A 16410-nucleotide genomic window follows, 5' to 3' on the forward strand; every position below is an offset into this window, starting at 1 on the left:
CCTGGGATCATGACCCGAGCTGAAGGCAGAGGCTTCAACCCACTGAGCCATCCAGGCACCCTAAATTTGTGGATTATTTAAAAACCTTCATAATAGGTTAAAAAAGATTAGATATTGTTGAGTACCTGAAGGCCATTCTACAATCATTGTCACAGGGAGATAGAAAATGATTGAGTTGTTGGAGGGTAAAGTACTGGGCTATTAAAGTGGTGGGAGAATTGTGGGGAAGTCTCAGAAAGGAAAGTAATGTAGAAAGGATCCTTAAATTCTATGTATAAAATCCATCCAACTCTTGGTCAGTTAAACTCCATATGTACGTAGGATGCTCTGAGGAGCCTGTAAAAAGTCACCACTGGAAAGTGAAAGAACCGAACAGATCTGAGGTTCCAGCTGCTGACCATTTCAGTTGAAATAGTTTGGTGTTTGAGCCCAGCCAAGTTAATTGCCCGAAAGTATAAAAATCGGCACATTTACGAGGAATAACACAAGAGAATCATGAATCTCTGTCATCCTCAATGTCTAGTATACAAAATCATTAGACAAGCAAAAAGAAAAGATGAAAATATGATCTATATTAAAAAGTGGAGCAATCAATAGAAACATCCTAAGATTATCCAGATATTGAGGTTAACAAAGAATTTAAAACAGCTATTGTAAATATCTTTAAGGAATTAAAGGAAAATGAATTAACAGATGGAGAAGCTTAGCAGAGAAATAGAGTAATAAAATACTGAAGTGGAAGTTTTATAACTGAGAAGATTAACAAATGTAATAAAAAATTCATTGAACAGGCTTCACAGCAAACCAGAGTCAGCAGAAGAGTAGGTGACCTTGAAGATGCATCAGTAGAAAGTATCCATTTGAAGAATAGAGAAAAAATATTCAAGCAAAGTGAATATAAATTTAATGAACCCATTATTAAATGGGTTAACATGCATGACCTGGAATCCTAGAAAGTGAAGAAAGACAAGAGGGCTAAAAAAATAGAAAGAAATAATGCAAAAAATTGTTTAAATTTTAAGAGAATACAAATTTAAAGAGGATTACTATTAGAAATAAAGAGGAAGATTTCAGAATGATAGGAGAAATTCATCTAGAAGATATTACAAATATAGCTGTGTATTTGCCTAATAATTAGGCTTCTAAAATATAAAGCAAATCCACAGTCATAATTTGAGATTTTAATACCTCTCCTCTTAGTAATTGATAGAACTAAGTATAAAAATTGCTAATGAAATAGAAAATTTGAACAAATCTGTCAATCATCTTTTGATTTTTAGAGAAATATACCCATCGGCGGCAGAATACACACTTTTTTCAAGCACTCACAAAAATACATCATATACTGGGTTATAAAACAAGTCAATACATTTCAAAAAAACCAAAATCTTAACAAAGTATGTTCTCTAACCAAAGAGAATTAAATTATAGATTATTAACAAGCTATCTAGGAAAGTTCAAATCATTTGAAAATTAAGCAGTATCCTTCCAAATAATTAAAATGTCAGTAAAAAATTACAAAAGAGAAATATTTTTAATTGAATGATAAAGTTACAATATACCAAGATTTGTAAGGTGTAGCTAAAGAATTTGTAAAAGGGAAATATATAGCTATAAATGTTTATATTAGAAAAGAAATGTTCATAGTCAGTGATCTAAGCTTCCACCTTAAAGTAGGAAAAAAAAAAAAAGATGAGCAACATACAATAGAGAGGACCCTCGGGTAAAATATTTGTATCAACTGTCAAGAGTTCCCCTTTTTCGTTGCTACTATTGTATTTTTGTGCCTTCTCACTTTTTGTTTTTTGATCAGTCTTGGTTAAGTGTTTATCAATTTCTTTAATCTTCTCTAAGAATCAGTATTTCTCATTGTTAATACTATTCTTTTTTGTTGTTAATACTATTCTATATTCACTTTAAATTGCATCATTTTCTACTTTCAGTCTTTTTAATCTTCATTTTGATTTTTTTTTTGCCATTTATCTTGATTTTCTGAAAATTTCCAGCTTCCTTGGTTGAATTCTTAATATTTAAACCTTTTTGTTTTATATAAATATCAAATTATGGGTGTGAAATTTCTTTTATGAACTGCTTTAGTTGCATATGTAGTTGCATTATTGTTATCATTCAATTCCTAATGCTTTTTAATTCCCATTGGGATTTTTTTCTCTGGCCTATGAGTTATTTAGAAAGTTTTCTTAAATTCCAAATATGTGATGATCTCCTAGTTATCATTTTCTTAATGATTTCTGTCTCTGGTCACTGTGCTCAAATCCGTGAGCCTTTATTCAATTTCTCAGCATCTTGATCTCTTGCAGAACTGGTAGTGGATCCAAGGGGAATAGCCCCAAACATAGAATTCCTCTCTGGGTCTCTTTCTCATCTAAGATCTTCTCCTGATAATTCTCTTCACTGCCTTGTTGATTCTTGCATTTTACTAGATGTTCTCAGCAAAAGGTTTGATTCAAATTATGTAGTCTGTCATTACCAAGTGCAGAACGTCTACTGGTACTGATTTTTTACTGTGAGACATATAGAAAGAAAAGGGATTGGAAGATCTCATGGATAGAGAGACCAGTAAAAGACAAATAGTGGCTAGAAAAACAAAACTTTGACTAAAGAATAGAATGAAGAGGAGAAATAAGTTGACACTTATATTTGTAATTGTTGCATGACAAAGCACCGCAGACTTGGTGGCTGGGCTCAGCCAAAGCTGGGGGTCTCATTTAAAGGTACAATAGAGAAAGGATCCACTTCTAAGTTCGCATACATAATATTTGGCAGAATTTAGTTCTTTTGGGGCTATTTGACTAAGGACCTCTATTTCTAGCATTGTGGGTTATGCATAGTCACATAGTTCTCTCCGTAGAGCACCTCACAGTATGGCAACTTGCTTAATCAAAGCCAGCCAGTGAGAAGAGTGCTAGCAAGATGGAGTTATAATGTTATGGAGTACAAGCACAGAAATAACATTTCTTCATCTTTGCCATGTTTTTTTTTGGTGAGAATTATGTCACAGTTCCCACCCATAATCAAGGAGAGGGGGCTGTGGAAGGATTTGAATACCAGAATGTGGAGATCATTCAGGGTCATCAAATACTTTGCCATAGTATTCCTTCCTGTATAAAAAGTTCTCTCTTCTTCTGGAAATACCAAAGAAAATGGGCAGCAGACCAGAAAGAAAAGAGTTAATATACTACAACTTTTGGAAAAGAAGCAAATTAAATATCAAAGTCTAATTTACGAGGAAAACAAGGTTAACTTTTAAGAAAGAAACTGTAATTAGAATTTAAAATATGGAAAAATTCCTAGCTTCTTCTAACATTTAGCCTGGGAGTGAGAGTCCCTTGAAGCTATATAGTTGAAAAGAGAAGCGTGTTCACCTGGAGGTCTTAAAGGCCTATATAGAAAAACAAAACAGTATTTGTGCATGGTGTGAATTCGTTTGCCTTCTGTAATCATCAGAGAATTTTCCATGATTTATGAGTTTACTTCATTAATATTTGATATATGTGTTCCAAATTGATTTTTTATTAAGCATCTCAGGATAATTTTGAGGGTAGAGGATGTATCCTATTTATTGAAGTATGTAGTACTGCTAGTGCTGGGAAGTGAGGATAAAGTAGGTCACTTTGTTCTAGTTTTTGAAACTAATTGTCTACTTATCATAGAGCTCCTGAACAATTGCATCGTTGAAAATGCTATATATCAATTTCACATACACATATTAAAATGTACAACTGTGTTAATAGATTTTCTATTTTTTTTAATAGGATCCAAATGAAGATACAGAATGGAATGAAATTTTAAGAGATTTTGGCATTCTTCCTCCAAAAGAAGAGCCAAAAGATGAAATTGAAGAAATGGTTTTACGTTTACAGAAAGAAGCAATGGGTACAGTTATGCATTTAGTGGGCTGGATAGAGATGATGATAGTGAAAGTGTATTTTATAAACTTAGAGGGAGAAAGAACATTAGAAATCCCACCCATACTTTTGAAATTAGGGTGCTGACACATAAAATTTTTAATTGATCTGTCAAATGTCATAAGCTAGTTAGTAATAGAGCTTTAATGTCCTGGAATCTAACCTAATGAGACTTTCTCTGCCATATTCCTTCACCTCGTGATTATCTTCTATTTTGATCATGTGTGTAGTGTGTTTGTTTCATTTGTCAAGATTTTCGAGTACTTGGGAAATCTAAATTTATGGTGTCTAATTGATGTTCACATCTACTTTAATGTAGTTTGGTAGTTCTGTGAATTTGGAGGGAAATTCATACTTTAAACAAAGCTGAAGCAGTCAGCTGGAAAGTAGATTCATATATTGGAGAACCTGCAACATTAAAGATATTCTTTATCTCCATTTATCTATACATTGTATTTTCTAGCCATGTGACTATAAAGTAAAAACTGCTTTTTAAATAATTCAGTTATCTATAATTTATTTTGTTTTAGTTAAACCATATGAAAAGATGACTCTTGCACAGTTAAAGGAAGCTGAAGATGAATTTGATGAAGAAGATATGAGAGCTATTGAAATATATAGGTACAGTGATTTATTTGGGCAACTTAGTTTTTGAATGGAAAAGTATAAGAAAAAAACAAACAAAATCTGATTTTTCCTATGGAATAGATTTTTTAAAAGAACAAAACGAGTTTTTATTAAGAACATTTTAGTTTTTTTTTTCTTTTTAAGATTTATTCATTTATTTGAGAGAAAGAGAGAGGACGAGCAGGAGGGTCAGAGAAAGAGAGAGAAGCCGACTCTTCACTGACCAAGGGAGCCTGATTTTTGGGAAAGTCTTGATCCAAAGATCCCAGGATCATGACCCGAGCTGCAGGCAGATGCTTAACTGACTGAGCCACGCAGCTGCCCCAGGAACATTTTAGTTTTTTGTCCCTTTTTTTTTTTTTTTAAAGTAAGCCTTACATCCAACATGAGGCTTGAACTCACAACCCCAAGATCAAAAGTCACATGTTCTACCAACTGACTGGTCAGGTGTCCTTTTAAGAACATTTTAAAATCAACTCACTATATAGAAGATGGGAATCTTTTTCTTGATATTTTTGCCTTTGCTTAAGTAAAAAAAAAACAAAACTATCCAATGATATACAGTGGAACTTCATCAAGTTACATTTAAGTAAAGTAGAAAATATAAGTGGAAAATAAGTAAAGTGAAAAATAAAAGACCAATAGGAGCCACAGTTTTCCATCTAAGATAATGTCTATCATACAATAAATAATGAAATGCCAGTCATAAATAAATTCTTTCAGAAATTAGAACAGATATATATTTTTTTCAACTTATCCTGAATGTCACAGAAAAATACCTCTTATGAATATAAGCACAAAATTTTTAAACAAAATATTAGCTAATTAGATCTAGCAATTAAAAAAGAACAATGCATCCTGATCAAGTGGGATTAACCCTAAGAATGCTTTGTTTTAGGGGTGCCTGGGTGCCTCAGTTGTTAAGTGTCTGCCTTTGGCACAGGTCATGATCCCAGGGTCCTGGGATCAAGCAGGGCATTGAGAACCCTGCTCAGCAGGGAGTCTGCTTTTCCCTCTCCCAATCCCCCTGCTTGTGTTCTCTTTCTCACTCTTTCTGTCAAATAAATAAATAAAATCTTAAAAAAAAAAAAAAGAATGGTTTGTTTTAACATGAAAATGAAAAACAACAACAACAACAACCCCAACAACAGTGAATTGGTTTAGAAGCAGGAATAGTCTGGTAGCTCTTTGCTCTTGTTTTATAAATGCTATTCTTTAATAACAGGAATCTTTGTTCCTGGGAGAACACTGTGTGAGTTGAGTAAAGTATGAGTCTGGAGCATCTTGTGGTGCCAGAAAGTAAAGAAATGCTAAAGAAAACAAGCGTTTTAAAGGTATAGGAGCCAAACTAAAGATCAGAAAATGGCCATAGTTGGAACAACTTGAACAACAAAATAAATACTTATAATACTGAATAACAAAATAAATATCCAGAATTCCCTAGTGACATAAATAACTTGATATGTGAAAAAATTCAGAGAAAGTAACACCTCTTTTTCACTGAAAATTCCAGTATAGTATTAGATTAGTGTTAGATGGAATGAGGAAAATTGAAAAATCATTGTCAAGGGCACCTGGGTGGCTTAGTTGGTTGAGTGTCTGCCTTTGGCTTAGGGCATGATCTCAGGGTCCAGGATTGAGTCCCACATCAGGCTCCCTGCTCAGTGGGAGTCTGTTTCTCACTCTCTCTCTTTTTCTGCCCCTTCCCTCCCCTGCTCGTGTTCTCGCTCTCGCTCCCACTCTCAAAATCTTAAAAAACAAACAAAAAAACCCATCAGAATACCAGAGTAATAATTCCCCATGGGCCAGGCCTGCTGACAGATGCTGAAATAAGTGGGGAAAGTTTAAATAGAAGGATACTTTCATAATCTCAAAGTTTCTCCTCTAAAATATTTAGTAATCATAAGGAAGTAGTAAGTCTACAGTGTAGAGTGTTGGCAGAGCCCATTTTATGGAAGTGATCAAGGTTAACATCACCAATAATATATATTGACATCAGGTAACTCCAGATATGACACACTGAGGAGGACACATTACCTATGTAGTGTCCTTGTCAATAATTCATAATCTCTGTCAAATTATAAAAATATATGAGAGAAACCCAAATTTGAGAGACTTTCAAAAAAACAACTGACTAAGCTGACATCAGGAAAGAAGGCAGATTAGAAAGCTCCAGGAAGACATATGTCCACCTAGATAACTATTGTACTGCAGAAACGATCTCAAGCTACAGCTTTGGAACTCTGGAGTCTGTTCGAATACTTGCAGCTTCCAAGATAAAGTTTAGCTGGTAAGTTGTAGTTAGTATTGGTTGATTTCAGTCCTCAGTGGGGTATCAGCTACCCATCCCTCATTCCACCCCCACGGTAGGCAACCCTGTTTGGACAGCAGCCTGTGTTTCTGGCACAGCTTGTTGGAGCCAGAGTGGACAATAAAAACTCTGCCCTCAATATCATTTGATGTTCTGATTATGAATTGTTGCTTTGGAATGTGGAGGTATAGGCACAAAGAGTTGTTGCCATGGTATCAAGTTTTACTGGCTCAGGTAGCTTCCAGAGGATTTAAAGGGGCCATATCTATTCACTTGTTTGTTTGTTTTGGGGCATTCAAGAACTACTCTATAAATGAGGGAATTTAGAAAGGCTTGGGGAAGATGAAAGGTCAGAAAAGACCAGAGATGACCTTAGTGCTTTTATATCAGGCTGATCCCTGGCACAGAGACACCATACAATAAGAAATCATGGGAGGCAGGGGTCTGATTTCTAGAGTTACCACATTATAAGAATCCAGTGTTCTTTTCAACAACAACAAAAAAAAATCACAAGACACACAAAGAAACAGAAGATTATGGCCCATTCAAGGAAGAAAATAAATTGATACAATGTATACCCGAAGAAGCCCAGATGTCAGACTTATTAGACAAAGACGTTAAACCAACTAAGTTAAAGTTGCTTAAAGAGCTAAAGGGAGACATGGACAAAGATAGGAAAGGGTCATATGAATAAAGTGAGAATAGCAATAAAGAGACAGAAATTATAAAACAGAATGAAAAAATATATTCTGAAAATAAAAAGTACAATAAAAATTGAAGTGAGATATATATAAGGCTTTCAAAAGCAGATTTGAACAAGCTGAAGAAAAAATCAGCAAATTTGAAGATAAGACAATTGAAATTATTGAGTCTGAGGAAGAGAAGGTAAAAGAATGAAGAAAAGTGAACAGAGCCTACTGTTCACTAATTGGCCTTACGATACACTGAGTGAGCCAATTTATAAGTGTGAGAATCTCAGCAGAAGAGAAAGGGCTAGAGAGCATATTTGAAGAAATAATGTCTGAAAGCTTCCCAAATTTGAGAAGAGACATAAGTCTGTTAAACCAAGATGCTCAATGAATTTTAGGTAGAAGAAACTCAAAGAGACCTACAAACAGATACGTCATAATCAGCTATGAAAAAATAAAAAGAGAAACTTGAAATCAGTGAGAGAGAAGCGACTTGTCACATATGAGAAACCATTAATAAAGCTGTCAGTGTCCCTGGAACTAAAAATACGTTATATGTTTATAGAAAAATTAAAAATTTATAAAAATAAAAACAAAAAACTGTCAGTGTCTCATCAGAAATCTTGGAGGCCAGAAGTCAGCCAGTTGATATATTGTAAGTGCTGCAAAACAACACCACACACAACTGTCAACTGAGAATTCTTCATTTGGCAAAACTATGCTATAAGAGTAAAGGAGAGGGGGCACCTTGGTGGCTCAGTGGGTTAAGGCCTCTGCCTTCGGCTCAGGTCATGACCCCAGGGTCGTTGGATTGAGCAAGCATTGGATTGAGCCCGCATCGGGCTCTCTGCTCAGCAGGGAGCCTGCTGCCTCCTCTCTCTCTGCCTGCTTTTCTGTCTGCTTGTGATCTCTGTCTGTCAAATAAATAAATAAAATCTTTAAAAAAAAAAAAAGAGTGAAGGAGAAATGAAGAGATTCCTAGATAAAAGCTTAGTGAGTTTGTTACTCTTAGAATTGCCCTAAAGAATTAGCTAAAGGAGTCCTGCAGGCTGAAATTAAAGGGCATTAGACAGTAACTCAAAGCCTTCTGAAGAAGTAAGTAGCATAGGTAAAGGTAACTACACAAGTAAATAAAAAAGAATTACTCAACTTTGGTTCTTAACTCTATTTTTACCTGTATGATTTAAAAGGTAAATATATAAAACAACAGCTGTAAATTGATGTTAATGGACAGACAGTATATAACAATGTAGGTTGTAACAATAATAGTATAAAAGGGGAAGAATGAAGTATATACCAGCAGAGTGTTTGTGTGATACTGAAATTAAGTTGGTATTATTCACAGTAGGTTTTTATATTAATTTTAATCTTTAAGGTAACCACAAAGAAAAAACTAAAAGAATAAAGAACAGAAAAGAAGCAAATTAAAATGGCACATTATAAAAATCAACTAAATAAAAAAGAAACAGTGAAGGGAGAATTAAGGGAGAAAGTCACATAAAGGAACACAAAAAAGAGTTAAATGGCAGAAGTTAGTCTGAAAGAGGGATCTTCATGGGTGGGGGCAGCCTAATTCCTTATCTGGTTGTTTTGCTTGTAGCTGTGTCATACTGCTGGCAGTATGTTTTTCAAGATGTTTATCTTTTGACATGGGTGCCTCAGCAATCAAGAGCTTAATGTCAGGCACTTATACGAAAATTAAAAAGTGTCACGTCAGGCACTTAACATTGCATAGTTTAAGTGTATTTTAAATTAGTCCAGCTGATCTCCAATTAAGAGCAGAAGTGGGCAAAATGAATACAAAGAAACATAATCCATGTTCTGAAAACCAAAGATATCTTGAGAAAGAACAAAGTTGGAGGACTCAAACTTCCTGATTTTAAAACTTACTACAAAGTGACAGTAATCTAAATAACATAGCAATGACCTAAGGCTAGACATACGGACCAACAAAATAGAATAGGAAACCTAGAAAGAAACCTCCCTATATACAGTCAAATGATTTTCAACACGGTGCCAAGACCATTTGATCTTTTCAACAAATGGTGCTGAGAAAACTGGATTTCCACATGTAGAAGAGCAAAATTGGACTCCTACGGTGTATCATAAACAAAAAATAAAGTGGATCAAAGACCTAAAAGACCTAAATATAAGAATTGCATTTAAAAGATTCTAAATGTAAGAATTAAAACTATAAAATTCTTTGAAGAAAACATGGAAGGGGAGTAGTGTCCATGACATTGGATTTGGCAATGATTTCTTGGAAATGACACCAAAAGCACAGGCAACAAAAGAAAAAATAGATAAACTGGACTTTATCAAATTTTAAAACTTCTGTGCAAAGGACACTGTCAAGAGAGTGAAAAGATAACCCACAGAATGGGAGAAAGTATTTGCAAATTATATATAGGATATGGGATTACTAACCAGAATACATAAAGAATTCCTAGAACTCAACAACAAAAGAAAATAACCCAATTTAAAAACATGCAAAGGACTCGAATAGACATTTCTCCAAAGCAGAAATACAAATGGAAAATAAATATATGAAAAGATGATCAACTTAGTCATTAGGGAAATGCATATCAAAACCATGAGAATCCACTTCATTTTCACTAGGGTGCTTATAAAGAATACAATAAGAGTTGGTGAGCATGTGGAGAAACTGGAACCCTCAGAAATTGCTGGTGGGAATATAAAATGGTGCACTGCTTTGAAAAACAGTCTGGAATTTCTTCAAATGTTAAACATGGAATTATCATATGATCCAGAAATTACTCTGAGGTAGATATATATACAAAACATGTACATGTACATGAATGTTCACAGCAGCATTATTTGTAATAGTCAAAAAAATACAAAGAATGTGAATGTCTCAACTAACTGGGTAGTGGATAAAGTGTGGTGTACCTGTACAATGGAATTTTATTTAGCCAGGCAAAGGATTTTGATACTGACACATGGTATAGGACTGAACCTTGAGAATACTATGCTAAGTGAAAGTAACCAGTGACAGAAGGCCACATTTTTATATGATTCCATTTATGCAAAATGTCCCAGGATTGGAAAATCTATAGAGACAGAAAGTAGATTATCAATTACTAAGGCCTATGATGGGGGAATAGGGAATAACTACAGATTAGATTTTGGGGGGTTAGTAAAAATATTCTAGAATCAGATAGTGGTGATGGATGCACAACTTTCTGAATCTTTTAAAAATCAATGAATTGGGGGTGCCAGGGTGGCTAAGTCCATTGCGTGTCTGACTCTTGACTTTGGCTCAGATCATAGTCTTAGGGTCGTGAGTTGGAGCCCCATCTCGAGGTCTGCTCTGTGTTCAGCAGGGAATCTGCTTCTCCATCACCCTCTCCCTATGCCCCTTCCCCAGCTCCCATTTTCTCTCTCTCTTTCTCTCTTTAAAATCAATAGATCAAAAATTTATAAAAAGTAACTGACCTAAACTCTAAATAGTTGAATTTTATTGCTAGGAAGAAGGATGGATGGAAAGGAATCTGTAGATTAAATGAGACTTAAGAGATATAACAACCACTTTTATAAATATAATTTGGATCCACATTTGAATAAACAAACTTTTAAAAATGGTTACAGTACTCAGTACCACTGAACACTTGGAAATGGTTAAATGGTAAATTTTATGGCTATTTTATGTATTTTAGAATAGGATTGTTTGAATAATACCTGAATATATTAAGGAATTAATTGTTTTAGGTATGATTGTGCCATGTGAATTAAATTTTTTAAAGTATCCTCATCTTTTGGAGATATGTAATGAAATATTTTCAGATGAAATTACATGATGTCTTACATTTGTTTCAGAATAGTTCTTGAGATGGGAAGTTAATGGGGGTGGAGATGCAAGAGGATAGGCCATGCATACATCTGGGGTCTCTTTACCTTTGTGTATGTTAGTAGTGTCCATGTTATAAAGCTTAAAAGTGCTCATTCCTGAGGCCAGCATCAAGAGGTAATATGCAGTAAATTTGGGTTGGATCTTAGGAATATGCCCATCTGCTGTGCCTAAGTGATTATCATATAGGATGTCCACATGTCTTAACTTGAAAAGCATTGCTTTAGACCAGTCTCACTTGTAAAACATAGGTGCTAAAACCTTAAATACCATATTGGCAAATAAAACAGTATATTAAAATAGTCACCTAGAGTGAATAATTAGTTTATTCAAGGAATGCAAAGATTGTTCAAGGATAGCAATTGTACTGATATAATCATTTGTGTCAGCAGCATTTATTGAGATGATTAATGCTGTTGTAACAGACAACTGATCTCAATGGTTTTAGGCAGGACAGTTCCTCACCCACAGGTGGTGTGTGTCCTGTAATTCTCCCGAGCAGCTCTCCTTTGGATGATGACTAGGAATCTGGGCTGTTTTCATTAGGTTCTCTTCATCAGGTCAGAATCCTTTCCCTCCAGGCTTGGGGACTAGGGAGATAATGTGAGTGACAGCATAGGACATTTCAGGGGTGAGTCACAGAAATGCACATATCACTTTCACTCCTGTTGGCCATAATCCAAGCTCCTAGGCCTAATCTAATTGCAAGGGAAGCTGGCCAATGTAGTCTTCCCATGAGCGCTGGAAGAGGAAGCTATACCAGTGACCACCCAGCCAATCTCTGCCCTAAAGATTAAAGAGAGATACTCTGTGTGGAAGTTCTCCCACTGCCATATTCCATATCAAAAGTCCAACTCTAATTGCCACCAACTTTGGTATTACTTTCGTATCTCTGTTGTCACCTCAAAGGAAAAAGGAACATGTAACCTTTCAAAGTTATTAACAAGGGAAAATTCTGTAGTCATCCTAATAGTGGTGATTTAAAGTAAATTCCTTATTATAGCCAAAACAACAGAAAAATTTTAGGCCTTTTATTTTTTTAAGATTTATTTATGAGAGAGAGAGAGAGGGAGGGAGCAAGCGAGCAAGCAGGGGAGGAGGAGAAGAAGCAGGCTCCTTGCTGAGCAGGGAGCCTGATGTGGGGCTCCATTTCAGGTCCCTGAGATCATGACCTGAGCCAAAAGCAAACATTTAACCAACTGAGCCACCTAGGTGCCCCTTAAGAATTTTTTTTTTTTAAGATTTATTTATTTATTTATTTGACAGACAGAGATCACAAGTAGGCAGAGAGGCAGGCAGAGAGAGAGAGGGAAGCAGGCTCCCCGCTTGAGCAGAGAGAGCCCGATGCGGCGCTCGATCCCAGGACCCTGAGATCATGACCCGAGCTGAAGGCAGAGGCCTTAACCCACTGAGCCACCCAGGCGCCCCAACCCTTAAGAATTTTTTTAAAGCAGTTTTATATTGACAGCAAAACTGAGTGGAAGATACAGAGATTTCCAATATACCTCCTGCCCCAGCACATACATAGTCTCCCCCATTGTCAGCATCTCCCACGAGAGTGATAGATGTACTATAACTGATGATCCCACATTGATACATCACAATCACCCAAAGTCCAAAGTGTACATTACAGTTCATCCTTAGTGTTGTGTTTTCTATGAGCTTGGACAAATGCAGGACATGTACCCATCATTATGGTATCATACAAAGTATTTTCACTGCCTGGAAAATGTTCATGTCTGCTCATTTGCCAGCCTCCCTACCACCTGCCAATCCCTGGCAACCACTGATCTCTTTACTATCTCTGTAGTCTTGCCTTTTCCAGATTGCCATATCGCTGGGGTCATACACATGTAGTCTTCTCACATTGGCTTCTTTCACTTAGTAATATGCATTTAAGGTTCTTCTGTGTCTTTTCATGGCTTGATAGCTTATTTCTTTTTAACACTGACTAATACTACATTATCTGGATGTACCACAGTGTATCCATTCACTTGCTGAAGGATATCTTGATTGCTTCCAAATTTTGGCAATGATAAACGTTAGAGCTACTATAAACACCTACATGCATACTTTTGTGTACACACAGTTTTCACTCCTTTGCATAAATACCAAGGAGTGTGATAGCTGGATGATATGGTATAAGTATGTTTAATTACATAAGAAACCTCCAACTGTCTTCCAAAAGGTATACATTTTATATTCCCACTGCAATGAATGAGAGCTCCTGTTATCCCACATCCTCTCAATTTTTCGGTGTCAGTGTTCTGAATTTTGGCCCTTTTAATAGATACATAGCTGTCTCTTACTATTTCAGTTTACGTTTCCCTGATGACACAGATGTAGAGCAATCTTTTCATACCATTATTTGTCATTAACATATTCTTTGGTGAGTTGTCTGTTAAGATCTTTGGTCCATTTTCCAAAGCACGTTGTTTGCTTTCTTAATGTTGAGGTTTTAGAGTTCTTTGTATATTTTGGATAATAGTTCTTCATCAAATGTGTCTTCTGCAAATATTTTCTTCCAGTCTTTGCGAAGGAGCGAGATCCCTATAGACAACAGTAGCTGCCATGGCTTTCTGATCTCCAGTGTAGGCTGACAGCAGGACACATTGAAACAGTAGTTCCAGATTCCCCAGTTTCTGGATTGCAAGCAGAGAAAGCTATCCCCCGGCAGACCAGTTTTCAGTGTTGTTTTGGGAGTCATTCCTGGTAGCTCAGCCTAGAATCTTTATTTTTACACCTCGTGGGTACAGCGCTTAATCCCCCAGATTAAGCCTGTTTAAAATGGCTGGAGGGCTTTCTGGTTTTGTGACTGAATCCCAACTGATAATGATTGCTAGGTGAAAAATGCTGGCCATTGAACACTGCGTCCCTTTCTGATGACAAAAACAACCTGGGTGTTTGTGAATATCCCTGCCCAACCCACTGAAATAACAAAGAAAAATGAGGAGAAGGTGCGGGAGTAGAGGAGGAAGAGAAGTCACTGACAGTCACACCATGAAGTAGGGTGTGGTCCCATCACTGGAAAGAAAGCTTTTTGAAATTTTTGGTAGATCTAGCCAGTGAGATCAAATTGGAGGAATTAATGGTAGTGATGCTAAATACTCATAGTGAACAAAATAGGGCTCCCAAGAGATTTTTGGAGTAACCGTAAATTCTGAATATCTGGGTCAATAGAGAGAAAACTGAAGGACCTCAGTTTGAAAGTTGTGAAAAGGCCCTAGGTTTGTATTCCTCTTCTTGGCATTCTCCTCTAGGCTTCATTTTGCTTGGCTTACTCATTATGTAAAGTGAGTGGTTTTACCTGACATGTTTCTAATACGTGAAATAAGGACAGAGTGTTCTAAAATATACCTGGGATTTTGTATTTATTCAGGTATGGTCATGCCAACGGAACAGGAAATAATTGCCATTGCAAGGATAGGTTATTACTCAGTTCTCAAGAGCAGCAGGCAGGCCCTGCAACTCAGGGCCATAGAAGGAAGCACCAGAGTTGGCTAAGAGGCAGGAGTGAGGTGATAGTATGGACACAGCACTTCACTGTGATTTCCGTGGAAAAGGCAAGCCACACAGGCTGAGCAGATTTAGGATTGGCTAGTCTGTATAATTTTGTCAGGCTCTGGGCTGTAGGAGCTGTCCCCAGTTGTCTGACTCTTGGCGCAGGCACGCTTAGGGAATAGAAATAGTGACTCAGGCCAATAAAGGAGGCGGTTGAGGGATTGGGCTCTGGATTGGTTGGTTTGCTTTTAAGCAATGTGTTCTGCAGTGGTTACTTGCTATCTTTAGAAATTACCTAGTCCTGGGAGAGGCAGTCCCTCCAGGATCAGCTAGGTCCCAGATGTCAGAGCATCAGTACAGAAAATAAGAAAATGGGGGAACTGGCTGGCTCAGTCAGTAGAGCACATGACTCTTGATCCTGGGGTTGTGAGTTTGAGCTCCATGTTGGATATAGAGGTTACTTAAAAAAATTTTTTTAATTATGCAGAAAATAAGAAAATATAGTTAATACACAGAGAAAGAATGGAGCATGTACTCCCAGATAACTTAGAGATATAGAATCAGTAACTTTTCAGAAACTTGCGGATGTGTCAGAAACCATTTGAATGTGCTTCATAAATCCAAGCATTCAACAACTAAATCAAAACATGCAAATTTTTAAAAAAGATTTTATTTATTTATTTGACAGAGAAAGAGAGCACAAGTAGGCGGAGCAGCAGGCAGAGGGAGAGGGAGAAGCAGGCTCCCCACTGAGCAGGGAGACTGATGTGGGGCTCGATCCCACATCTCTGGGATCATGACCTGAGCGGAAGTCAGATGCTTAATCCACTGGGCCAACCAGGTGCCCAAAACATGTAAATTTTGACAGCTGTTTAACAAAGTTTCCAAGTTCTCTGTGGAGGGCAAATTTCTCTAGGTAACACGTACTGAATGCTCTCTGTGTGCTCAGCACCATCGTAAGACATCTACATGCAATATCTCATTAATCCCCAGCAATCTTATGCAAGTACGTATTAATATTATTACCATTCGCTGTTGGGGAACTGAAGTTTAGAGAGATTAAATAACTTGAGTTCATGCTACTCCCAAGTGGGAGCTGGCATTTAAACTCAGTTTAGTCTCACCTTAGAGTAATCACTCTTCCCTATTATTTCTCTTCCTGCAATAAAAGTATAACAAGTAATTATACATATTTGCAAAGCTTTTGGACTGAAGGTCAGTTTAGCATGATAGTTAAGAGCATGTAAACAGGGTAATAATAGTACTAACTTGATAAATTAGTTAATGTAATGCGCTTAAAACAGTGCTTGGCAACATAGTAAGCACTCAATAAATGTCAGCTATTATTAATGTATATTCCTTACTAAGTGTTTAACCTGTGTATGAGAATTTGTTGGCTCAATGTTTAAATGAACTCTCTATAGCTAAGATTAAGACCTAGTCTTAAATAAAAATAAATTTAAAAGGCAATAGCTAACTCTTTATTCT

General features: G+C 36.4%; 1 protein-coding gene across 3 annotated transcripts in view; it reads left to right on the forward strand.

Moving 5' to 3' along the window:
• Positions 1–16410, forward strand: part of PDCL2 (phosducin like 2) — a 38862-nt gene that overhangs the window by 12678 nt on the left and 9774 nt on the right. For all 3 annotated transcript variants that reach the window (XM_082728660.1, XM_082728659.1, XM_082728661.1), the window contains 2 exons: positions 3774–3894; positions 4457–4547. In XM_082728660.1, the coding sequence (XP_082584786.1) occupies positions 3864–3894; positions 4457–4547 (122 nt within the window). In that variant the 5' untranslated portion in view covers positions 3774–3863. The remainder of the gene's footprint in view (positions 1–3773; positions 3895–4456; positions 4548–16410) is intronic.

The sequence above is a fragment of the Mustela nivalis genome (assembly GCF_964662115.1).
Source record: "Mustela nivalis genome assembly, chromosome: 4".
NCBI classification, from domain to species: domain Eukaryota; kingdom Metazoa; phylum Chordata; class Mammalia; order Carnivora; family Mustelidae; genus Mustela; species Mustela nivalis.